Source organism: Chlamydotis macqueenii, chromosome 5 (assembly GCF_036417535.1).
Source record: "Chlamydotis macqueenii isolate bChlMac1 chromosome 5, bChlMac1.mat, whole genome shotgun sequence".
Taxonomy (NCBI): Eukaryota; Metazoa; Chordata; class Aves; order Otidiformes; family Otididae; genus Chlamydotis; species Chlamydotis macqueenii.
In genome coordinates, this window is record NC_141560.1 from 38023249 (window position 1) to 38035664 (window position 12416).

Below are 12416 nucleotides of genomic sequence, written 5' to 3' on the forward strand. Positions count from 1 at the left end.
TCTGCAGCACAGTGGTGGAAAACCAACCCTGATCTCCAGTGCCCACCAATTTTGAGCTTTGGGCTAAGAAAACTGCTAAAAAAGCAGTTTTCAGACTTTACCAGTCGTTGCTGTTAACATGCATTATCCATCCTTCTGCTATTTTCTCTTTGGCCTACTGCCTCCCAAAAGTGAGCACGTGGGGGAATGGGAGAGCACAGTCAAGATACATCCCAACACTCAGAGCCATATTCTTAATAATAATAATAATAATAATAATGAAGCTCTGTGTTAAGCTTACAGAAAGGCATGTTTCAATGCCTGATTTTCAATGCCTTGGTTAGAGTGAGGCCTACAGCGTAATACTTCCCTTCTGACAAACAATCACATTTTAGTATAGTGATGACACCGTGTTATTCAGTTCTTTTCTTTAAAAAAAACCCACAAAATTGAATGTCACCATGGGAACATTCTAAAGTTGATTTTGGAAAGAGGCTCATTTCCTACAGCTTTTCTGTTGGCATAAAAATAATGTCATTGAACTGTATCAAAATCAAGTGCTTTATGAAGTATCATCTCTAGAAAATATCCTTCCTAACGATTGCATTTCTTTAGTTTCTGAAGCAGAATAAAGGGCCCGGAAAGATTTCTTCCCTTTTTTCCTCAACAAGAAACACACTCCAAGCTACCACCAGTGTGATCTAATTCAATCATTCTTCAGCCTGTAACGTGTAATAAGTGTCAGTATGGAAAAATTCCTTCTTAGAAGAACAATTAAAACTTAAAGCAGTCATCCTCGTTGGCTGGCTGAACAAACGACACATGTTCACACAAGAATAATTCAGTCAACCGTCTTAATAAGGATTTACTTTAAACAGAACCTTGTATGGGTACACTAGACTCAGTCTCATTAAGGAGTAAGTTGGATTTTTATACAGCATGAACCATTGGCAATCTAAAACAGACCCACTGAGGAACGGAATGGAGAATCAAACGCAATGTTTCAGACCCAAGCTCTATGTGCCTTTAATACCTTCTTTTTCCTTTTCTTTTTTTTTTCTTTTTTTTTTCTTTTTTTTTTTTTTGAGAGTGCACACTACGACAGACATTTGCATTTATCATGTTTTTAACTTCTTTTCTAAGGGTGAACTCTCTGAATCTGCATCTTCCAACTCCGCTCTGTGTCTTTTCAGTCCTCCGAGAGATGGAGTGCTCTCACTGCCCGTAGGATGCAAGTCAGCAGTATCCTCTCTTGTGCTCACGTTGTAGCTGTTGGAGTTCATTTCAGACAGGCAGCAGTCTTTGTGCAAGGTCACACCCATCTGTACAAGGTTGCCATTATCAGCATTTGAGTGCACCTGTAGTCCTTGTGTCAGAGTCTCCTGCTCTCCAAAACTCTGTCCATTGTTGAAGCATGAAGGGCGAAGATGCAAGTGGCCGTTATTGTGGTTAACACAGGAGGTTTCGAGGCTCCTCTCCTCGCTGTCATCAGTCTGGTTTCTGGAGCAGTGACCTGACATGCTACAGATGGCAACAGTGGAGAATGGAGAGACCAGTGAGTGATGGCTTGATGCTGGTTGACAGTTCTGACTGTTTTTCTGTTCCACAAGTCCTGCAGTCTGTTCTTCAGTACAATTATTTAGCCCTTTGCAGTTAGCTTTTCCATTGAGCTTTTTAGTGTCAAAAGAATGCTCTATACCTCCACTGCTAGTGTCTTCAGATGTGTTTTCTTGACCCTCCATCTGCCGCTGATTGTCAGATTCATGAGCTTGACCATTACTTGAATTTTCTATCAAGCCACGTTCTTTCAAAGTTTCTTTGTTGTGGCTTTCAGTAGAAAGAACTGAGGAACCTTGAGGAACTACTGAACTTAAGTTCCTGGCATCTTCCTTATTTAGCGAGTGTGCTGTACTATGCCTTCCACTAGTTCCTGGTTTTCCTTCATCATTCTCTCCATCTCCTCTGGAGGACTCACCATCTTTACTAGCTGAATAAGATATGTACGAATAATGAAGCCATTTGTAAGCTTTGTAAATCTTTCTCTCCACTGATTCACTGTCTGAACAAGGAGAAGTCCTTTCTTTGAGAACTTCTTTGTTGGCTGAACTCCTTTCTGGTGAAGAAGCTGGAGAAGAAGATAGATCATCTACTTTGATCTGGGGATAATCATAGATATCCTCACCTATGTAGGGAGTCACATTCTCTGTGTTAGTACTAGTCCTTTCCTCCTTTTGCACCTTCTGTCGGCGTCTCAGTGCATTGCGTTGCCTCATAGATGTGCGTCGTTCATTCAGTTCCTCTTCATCTTCTGTACTACTGCTGCTGCTGGAACTGCTGGATTCATTCTCCTCAGGACTCGGGGACCGTGGCCGTGGGAAAAGGTCTGTATCTAGTTCTGCCTCACAGGTATTGTCATCAGAATCAGACTCATTGGAAAGGGCCAGGAGACGTTTATCCTGATACTTTCTCAGTGCAGAGAGTCTCTGCTGACGGGAAGCCATGTCTTCTCTGGCTGAGGGGGATTCAGTTGATCTTAAGGCCCTCAAGTTATAGGCGGTTTCACCAGACTCTTCAGCCACATGTGGTGGGGAGTGATGCAGAGAGGTGGAGGACTCTGACTCGCTGTAAGCGGAGCGTTCACTTACCCCTGCATGGAGCTGCAGGATTGTGCTCTCACTGAGGTCGCTGTCTGAGTCAGAACTCCAGCCCTCGATCTCCCGGCGCACCAGGGAGTCAAAAAAGGCCATCATCCGTGGGTCTTCCTGGACTGACTGGTTGGCATAATCATGGGACAAACCACTACCGCTGTTCAACACAAGACTGATGTACTCTTCATGAGTGTAGAGGCAACGCGAATCATCCTCAATTCTACCATCCAGATCCCCTGTGCAGTCGGGCTGTTTGTAAGGACTCCAGATCTGTAACAGAATATAAAAAAATAATATGTCTTTGAATTCGTAACCTATTACAAGCTCTTCAAACAGCACAGCAGTGCAAATACCAAGAACAAGTGCAAGCAGCAAATTATTTTTGTTGATTTTTACCTCACACCCATACTTACAAGTATTCCAGAGAAATGAAGGGTTTTTTCTCCCCCTTTACTAATGTCTTTCTTTCTGCATCTGCTTCATCCATCCAGAACTTAAAAGCTCTCACACTGCAGATTATCCATCATTTCAATATTTCAGTGTGTAATAATTTCTCCCAAATTGCAGGGCTCTATTTTTATGTAATAGGAGATGCTTACTCACCAACGGTAAGAATAGTTTGTTGCCTACAATACAGTGTTAGCACTAATGAAGGCACTTGTTTCCCAGGAAACTGGAGTTGCTTGTGCCAGTGATGTAGAGTTCACATTTCATCCAGCTGCACAGTCAGTCACACCTGATCAGCAGGCAGGGTAGGTACAGAGGTGAAAAACAAGCCTGCACTACTCCCTTTAGGGAATAGTTGTGAAGGAAAGAAAGCATCCAATATCCTCTAAAGACACAGCAGCAGTTTTAGTTAGTGGAGAAAGGTGAGGGAGAAGCTTTGCTGAAAGCTACTTTTGAAGTGGAGAGAGGCAGTAACATTGCAAAGTGTAATGATTTCACCACAGCCTTGACTGTGCTGTCCATCTAGTCTTCCCTCAGTTTTCCTGGTGTGGGTGGGAAAAGGAAAAAAGAAAAAAAAGCCCCAAGGAAGATCCACCAATATCCCTAAGAAACTGGTAATACATAGCAAACATAATAGTTGGATCGCCTCACCTTTCTCAGTTTTACTCACAGATTCAGGGCAATATGATTAAGGCTCTCACTGGACACCCACTATCACTTTATTCTAGATCGATGGTTAACATGACGCACAGCACCTACTGTAAGCAGAGCGAGTGTGTAGCTTATTCACAACACTGCCTTAACGTTCTGCTTATAGGAGATCTGATTTCAGTCACACTTCAGTTTTACCACGCTAACAAGCTCAGGGAAAAAAATTCTATGCCAGCTGTCTGTAAGAGGCTGGCCTTTTGAGACAGTCTTTAGCAAAAACATCTAACTCTTTTTCCCAATAGAAATTAGTCAAGTTTTGTTCCAAGTAGACAAAACCACTAACAAAAAGAGTGTTTTGCCTGTGTAAATGGGATAATCAGCACTCACCTCAGAGATGCGTAGTTAACGCGTGCAACAACCTGATACCCCCATGACAAGCACAATAAAAAAAGGCCACAAGGGCTGCTAATTCTGTATTCGCAGAGATTTTCAACAGTGTACAGTTGTACACTGTTGTACAATTCTAACCTTTAATATTGGAAGTAAACCAATATAAAAATTACTATTACTTGTTCAGCACAGACAAATTTAACATGTACAGGTAACCTTTATTGTAGAATTCTCCCAAACTTTAATGCCTTTACTTTGCATCCTCTGTAATTTATGGTTAACAAAGCTTTCACATATGATCTGGCTATGTAGATAAAAGAGAGACACTATTCCAAAATTAAAGTGGGCTGGAGATACACCTTTTTCTGTACGGCAATCAAGCTGCCTTTCAGAGTAAAGGCGAAGCAATTTTACATTGCATTATGTTAGCCTGTTCCTAGGAGCCTGTCTCAATATCAAGGTGTATTCGCTATTTGTACTTAATTGCTATTAATACTTAAGCAAAGTCTCTTCCAGTCAGTTCATTAACATAAAACTTGAAATCAGAATGAAGACAGCTTCCGTTGCTTGGTTCAAGCACTGCATTTACTAGACACATAGCTCAAGGGACAAACATCATGTTTGGATAAAGATAACAAAACCCAACCTAAGCCCACTATGTATAGACTTCCATAAACCATACCTAAACTTGAATTATTCAAGAGAACAGAAAGAATCTCTCTTCATCCTCTAATTACTTCCCATGCTCCACTTCCTAAAGGCAAGGTAGGAAAGAGTCTTCTGTTACTGGATGCATAGGAGAGATTGTTGAGTTAGGGATACACCAAGTTTTTAAAAAGAAAAATAGAACTCTGCTTGCTCAAAGGACTAGTATGAGTTGCTGCCTTCTTGATGATTTAACTAGCAAATGTTCAGTACCTTCTCTCACAATTTATCAGATTTTTTTCCCCTCTTAGCCTCACTACTGAGCATTTCAGCAAGTAGATCAGATCTTTTTGTATTTAAGAAGCATATACCTTCCTGTATATGCTTCATACTGTACTGTATGCAGGCTGGCATGCCCTTTCCTCTAATAGTTTTAGCAGTATTAGATTGATCACTAGGTCTTATAATTTTTTTTTTTTTTTAAGCAAGAGAATTAGAAAACTCTTAGATTCTGTATAAACCCAATATAAATGGAGGAGAGGTAGTCTGCTCTGAAATCCCCTAGGAAAGGTCCGTTTTATAAAGAAAAGTAATGTAAAAAGGTACATAAAGTGTACACAGAGAGACTCTACCTCCCTGTCAGTGCTACCAGGTCTTTCTGCTCACTCTGCAAGCATGAGAAAATACAGCAGTGTTAAATATTGAAAAGATAGCTACAAAGAGTCCATAGTGAAGCTTTTGCCTTCTGAGACACATTTGTTCAGAGGAGGAGTAAATAATAAAGAGAAGTCAAGGGAATTCAGTATGAATGCCTGTTTGTACAGGATTAGATGTTCTGGAGATTGATATCCCAACTTTTTAGACATTTTGCCACGAGTGAGTATGAGGGCTTGCCAGACTACCAGAAAAAAAATCAGGCTAAGAATCTGTCTTTGGCAGAACTGGGAAGTCTTTAAACTGGCAGCAACTGGTCCAGTGCTCTCTGTGGCATCTGAAATGGGCTTCTTTGTAAGTGGAATGCCTTTGCCTTGTTCTCATCCTCTGACTGATGCCATGTTGAGGAAGAATGTGAGCAAACTGGAGAAAATAAGTTGGCAAATCATCCCACTGAAGCAACAATCTATCAAGACGTTCTTCTTCTGTCAGAGGATTAAGGAGCTGAATATTACTCACTGATGCCCCAAGTACAGATATAAAAATAGGAACAATAACAGAAAAGGGGAGTACAAAACTGGTTCTCTACTTTAGCAGAGATGCTTCACAGAGCATCTTTGAATTGCTTGTGTTGTATTCCACAGTGGCAAACTCTCAAATTTTAAAACAAAAAAGAAGTTATGCCCATAGCGTGAGAATAATTAAAACCAGCTATATTAGATTATCTGATTAGGCAGAGGCAGCTAGCCACAATGACATTAATCTGTCACCATAGCAACATGGGCAAATAGACTTTGCTATCTTCGATATACTGTTGATTTTTAAACAAATAGGCCCTACAACAGTTGTGCTCAGTTACACAGTATTCCATTTCCAATACAAAGCAGTATTTCTTTCTGAAAATCCTTATGCACTTTATCTATTTCATCTTTTCTGGAACTGTCTTCTAACTGCATCATTCTCCGTGGCCTTCCTCTAAGCCACACACAGAGGGAATGCCTCATTTATTTCTCCTGCAATGTAATTCATTTTCCTGCCAGCACATCCCAATGTTTCACACACTTAACTGAGGAAAAAGTGGTATTTTTGTATTTTATATTGCTTTAGCCCTTGTGGTGAATGTGTGCTGCAAATGATAGTTCTAGTTCACAGCTGTGCTTTTCCATACATTTTTACTGAGGTTCAAGTTTCTGAAATGGAGGGCAATGAGCAATTCATCTGGGTTGATGTGTCCAGCACACAGTCTGGAGTCAGGGCTTCTAGTATCCTTTATTAATAAGCTTGTTGGGTCTTAATTTAGGTTTCTAACACCTCCTCACTTGAATATTTACACGGCCCACTCCATCTTATCCATTGTATTATCAGTCCTAGGAGAAATCAAACCCTACACCACTGAGCTACTGAACTACATTCTTGCAGGTGCTTTACAACAAAGTAAAACTAAAGCAAAAAAAATCATAATCACAAAGGTCAAAATAATTTTTGTGAACACTATTCATTTCAGTAGGGCTAGGCCTGAGATGAGTTTGTATCTCATTTGCAATCAGCGTTAAAATAGCAAATATGTTGGCAGAAGCACGTGGAATTACTGAGTGGCTTGTCTGTATCATGCCTTCATGCTGGTGCTATCAGTTCCTCACTTCTAGAAGCACTAAATTTAGGCCAGCTAGTCTAAAAATTAAGGGCTCAGACAAACAACTACTTGCATCCACATTTTTAATTCATCGCAGAGTTTCCACAATTGAGCGAATGGAATACCAGCCAATCACAATGAAGTTATCTTCTGTGACTTAATTCCAGAAAGATTTTTAGAAGACACTTGAAGGACACTTCTTAAGGAACTGATTAAAACAAACAAACAAAACCCAACAAAACAAGAAAAAAAACCAAACAAACCCTAACTACAATTTTTATTTATGGCTCTTTGTCTTGTGATCTCAGCTTCTCTGAGCAAGCACATCAGGCATTTACATGGTGGAAAGAAAGATTGCCATGCAAGGGAAGGACTTGTGTTCCCAGATGTTTTTAATGCAGTAAATAGCCCATCAGAACTGCTGGTGTGGTTTTTCCTGTTTTGCCCTTCTGTAAGTGGCAGTTACTAGCCTCCATCCTATCTGCAGAAGTAGCTGGAATGAAGAAGAAACCACCATTGTATTGTCACCAGCAAACCGCTGCTTGCTGAGACAGTGCCTTTAAAGAGTGAAGTCATGCAGATCAGACAAGATATAAGCCTCAAAACAACGTGATCCTCAAACAAGGCACATTCAAGCTGAGACAAAATGACATACAACAAAAGGGTAAAAAGTTCTGGCCCACTAATAAACTTAATACATTAAACACCTTTCCCTTAATTTGTTTCTAGCTTGCAGTGTTTGGGGAATTCAGTTTCTTCAAAGCAGCTACACGAGTTCCACTGCACATACTGGGACACAACAGGCATTCCCTTCTAAGGAAGCATTCAAGCAGAGGTGTCTTTGAAAGAGTTACACAACCTGTGACTGGGGCCTTAATCGAACTAACCTTTTAATCACTAGGCAAAAAAGAAAAAAACACCAAAAACCATAGCAGAAGTACACAAAAGCAACACAGGGGATGTTTATACCAATGCTAATCCAATAGTCTAAGCACACTCATGCAGGAAGGATTCATAGGGTGAAGGATCAGCAGATCTAAAATCCAAAAGGGAGAATTCAGGCTGCGTGAATCAAGTTCCCAAAGCAAAAAAAAAAAAAATGCCTCTGGCAAAACTGTTGCTAAACAGTGGCCATTTGACTGCTTGAAAATTGGAAAATTTGTGAGCTGCTAAGACTGTTCAATGCACTTTTGTTCAAAGCCTGTATTTGACAGATTTGTGATCAAACCTGTCAGAAGGACATAGATGAAGAAAAAAGTAGAAAAGCAAACTAAAGTACCAGTGGAAGACAGAAGAGAAAGCAAGCTGAACTACAATCAGAACCCAAATGCTGATAGTAGCTATAAGGCAAGTGATGCAACTGGGCGTTGGGCCACGGTCGCAGGGTTTTGGGCCAGTTCTGGTTCGTAAGTTGCAGACGACTAAAACATCCTTTTGCAAGACAAGTTCATTCAGTCAACAAACAGTTAGAAGCAGCATCAGTTCTCATTATCCTACTTAAAAATTAAATCGTTCTGGTTTCTCCCATCTTGTTGATAGACCTAAATTATAGCAAAATTTCTATGGCAGCAGAATGCGAAGTGCATTAGTGTAACATAATGCTCTGCCTCCCCACCTTCAACCTCTGCTATTAGAATGACAAAGAAGTTTCTGCCTTGTTCCCTCAATATTGGCTGTCTTTCTTTAAGAAAAGAATGTTTCATAACCTAACAAAGTTTGTTATTTCTTTATATGCCACATAAAAAGGCACAAACTTTCTAAAACTACTGTACGTTGTTTGAGGATTCAGAAAAGAGTCATGGTGGAAGATATCAATCCTGTTTCCTCTGGAAGCCACAGAAAGCCATGTTGAATTGATTCAATGCAGAAGTGTGTACAAAAATTAAAGAAGGGCTCCTGAGGCAGTATTTGGGCCAAATTCAGCTAGGATATGCTAGGCTAAGGCTCAATGATACTCTTTGGAGATATTTTTATTAAATTTTAGTTCAAAGTATCAGAAGTCTTAGGAGATCACATGCTACAGCTGTGACCAAACTCCCAAGAAGGACTGTTTGCATGATACTTCAGTTATGCACAGGATGTGACTGAAAAAAAAAAAAAAAAATCCTTTTCAAGGTAAAAATCCAGGAAATTCTGATCTTATCCCTTATCGCTAAAACTTTCAAAATTAAAATGGAGTTTAAAGTTGAAACGACCAATTAAAAATTTGCATCAGTTTAGCCAACAAATGAAGCATACCGCTTTACAAAAGAGCAAGATAAGAAGATAGGATGGGTATGGAAAAGAACGATGTTGAGCAGAACAAAGCATTTATTCCTGAAATATTGAAAGAATGTATTTTCTGATAATTAATCTTACCTTTATAATCTTTTCAACGCCAGAAGAACAGATCATGTAAGTGTGAGGATTAAACCGGACTTGGTTTACAATTGACCGATGACCTTTCAATACCATAAAAGCACCATTGACGACCCTGCCAATGCCACCTAGGGGAAAAACAAGCACACACTGAAATCAATAATTAAATCTTCACATTGCTTTTGTTCGTAATCATTTAAAGTCGTATTATATTTGACAATGCACCTCAGCTTTATTTTGCAATATTTTAAGGCCTGTGTTGGCTGCAGAATTCCAATTTTATGAGCAATGCCCCTATGAAAAGCTGCAAGTTTGATGAAAAGCATCCTTCCTGCAAATAAGGACTTGGAGGCTAGCTTTAGTTCAACTATCTAAACAAACAATGAAGGTTTTTGACCTAATATGACAAGTATGTGAACAAGAACAACATACATACTTAATGAAATCACCAGTGAAACCATAGTGCCTAAGGCACGAAACTACTCACAGGTTCTAAATGTGAAGCAGAGACAAATAAAGAAGTTGACTTTTTAATAGCTATACTCATTTTTTTTTTAATTTATTTTTTAAGTCAGGAATTCATTACTGTCACAGTTGACTCTAGTCTGATGGGTAGGAACCTAAAGGAGGCAATCTTTAAGGCTACTAATTTGAGTTACTATATTACAGCTGAATTTAGTATAGCCTTCCCTAGACTGGGTCTATAACAACTCATTTCTGCGAATCAAGCTTAAAGAGGGACCTGAAATAACACATCTGACCAGTGGGTTATACCATTGTTTGTCACAAGGCAGGGAACTAGCTGAAGTGAAATGCTTTTGTGCTAATGGTAAGACTCAAAACAGAAGCCACGCAACTTTTCTGCTTGGTTATTGATTATTGACTCTTACTAGGTCTATACACCAAAACAAGAAACTGTCACACAGTAATTTTTTATATTTATAGATTTACACAATTAAAACTATAAATTTGTTAGAAAGCACACCTGTGTGTCTGAATAAACAACTGTCAATCAAAATGCTATGATGACATCTTCAGTGAAAGAAACCAAAACTTTTAAAAGAGGGGAAGTAATAATTGAAAACCACTTCAGAGGAAAACAATCTTGCTATTTACAACTTCAAAGGTTGTAAGCACACCTTATAGAAAGTTAAAATAATTTCATTAGCTTCTGTGCTACTTATAGTCCTCTTAACACTAAACAAGTAAACTTTATATTCTTCTTGCTGAAGACATTTGCTACCCTCCTTAGTCCTCAGAAGGAGCTCTTTCCAGCTGAAATAGATGCTAGTTTGAGCCCTAAGCCCAATGTTGAACAGCTTGTCTTCTAAAATAGAGAGTCAGAGCTCTCCTGCAATACACATTTCTTAAAGAAAAACTTGCATTAACACTGAAGAGTAGCAAGATAGAAGGGTCAAGAAAACAAAACAAAACAAAACAGGACAAAAATAGAGGCATTCCTGTATCACCTTCCATTTTTTAGGTTAAAAAATGATGAAGAACTGCACCTAGAGAGCTTCTGCTCAGCTCTTCTCGTCTTAGAAAAAGTACTCAATCCCTTCCAGTCACTGTAACTGCACTCTGAAGTTCATGCGTACATGGTGTACAAACCATGACAAGGATTCGGGATCATCTGAGGAACTTAAAGGTGCACAAGTCCATGGGACCTGATGAGATCCATCCGCGGGTCCTGAGGGAACTGGCGGATGAAGTTGCCAAGCCACTGGCTATCGTATTTGAGAAGTCGTGGCGGTCTGGTGAGGTCCCCGATGACTGGAAGAGAGGGAACATAACCCCAATTTTTAAAAAGGGGAATAAGGAAGACCCGGGTAACTACAGGCCGGTCAGCCTCACCTCTGTGCCTGGCAAGGTCACGGAGGAGATTCTCCTGGAAACCATGCTAAGGCACATGGAGAGCAAGGAGGTGGTTGGTGACAGCCAACATGGCTTCACCAAGGGCAGATCGTGCCTGACCCATTTGGTGGCCTTCTATGACAGGGTGACGGCATCGGTGGACAAGGGATGAGCAACGGATATCATCTACCTGGACTTGTGCAAAGCTTTTGACACTGTCCCGCATGACATCCTTCTCTCTAAACTAGAGAGACATGGGTTTGACGGACGGACCACTTGGTGGATAAGGAGTTGGCTGGATGGCCGCACTCAGAGTGGTGGTTAACGGCTCAATGTCCATGTGGAGACCGGTCATGAGTGGCGTCCCTCAGGGGTCTGTGCTGGGCCCGGCCCTGTTCAGCATCTTTGTCGGCGACATGGACAGTGGGATAGAGTGCACCCTCAGCAAGTTCGCCGATGACACCAAGCTGTGTGGTACCATCGACACGCTGAAAGGGAGGGATGCCATCCAGAGGGACCTTGAGAGGCTGGAGAGGTGGGCCCGAGCCAACCTCATGAAGTTCAACCAGGCCAAGTGCAAGGTCCTGCACCTGGGTCATGGCAATCCCAGGCACAAATACAGGCTGGGCGGAGAATGGATTGAGAGCAGCCCTGAGGAGAAGGACTTGGGAGTGCTGGTGGATGAGAAGCTTAACATGAGCAGGCAATGCGCCCTTGCAGCCCAGAATGCCAACCGCATCCTGGGCTGCATCAAGAGGAGCGTGGCCAGCAGGTCAAGGGAGGTGATTCTCCCCCTCTACTCTGCCCTGGTGAGACCCCACCTGCAGTACTGTGTCCAGTTCTGGAGCCCCCAGCACAAGAAGGACATGGACCAGTTGGAGAAGGTCCAGAGGAGGGCCATGAAGATGATCAGAGGGCTGGAGCACCTTTCCTATGAGGACAGGCTGAGAGAGTTGGGGCTGTTCAGCCTGGAGAAGAGGAGGCTCCGGGGAGACCTGATAGTGGTCTTCCAGTACCTCAAGGGGGCCTACAGGAAAGATGGGGCAAGGCTGTTTAGTAGGGCCTGTTGCAATAAGACAAGGAGTAATGGTTTTAAAATAGTGGCGGGTAGATTTAGATTGAAAATTAGGAAAAAATTTTTTACGATGTGAGTTATA

The 12416-nt window shown here is 41.1% G+C and overlaps 1 protein-coding gene across 1 annotated transcript in view; it reads right to left on the reverse strand.

The window, feature by feature from the left end:
- Window positions 1–819: 819 nt before the first annotated feature.
- DCAF5 (DDB1 and CUL4 associated factor 5) overlaps window positions 820–12416 on the reverse strand; it is a 79254-nt gene continuing 67657 nt past the window's right edge. Inside the window, exons 8-9 of the mRNA XM_086748847.1 lie at window positions 9406–9533; window positions 820–2897 (exon numbers count right to left, since the gene is read on the reverse strand). Coding sequence (XP_086604973.1) covers window positions 1098–2897; window positions 9406–9533 — 1928 coding nt within the window. The 3' untranslated portion in view covers window positions 820–1097. The remainder of the gene's footprint in view (window positions 2898–9405; window positions 9534–12416) is intronic.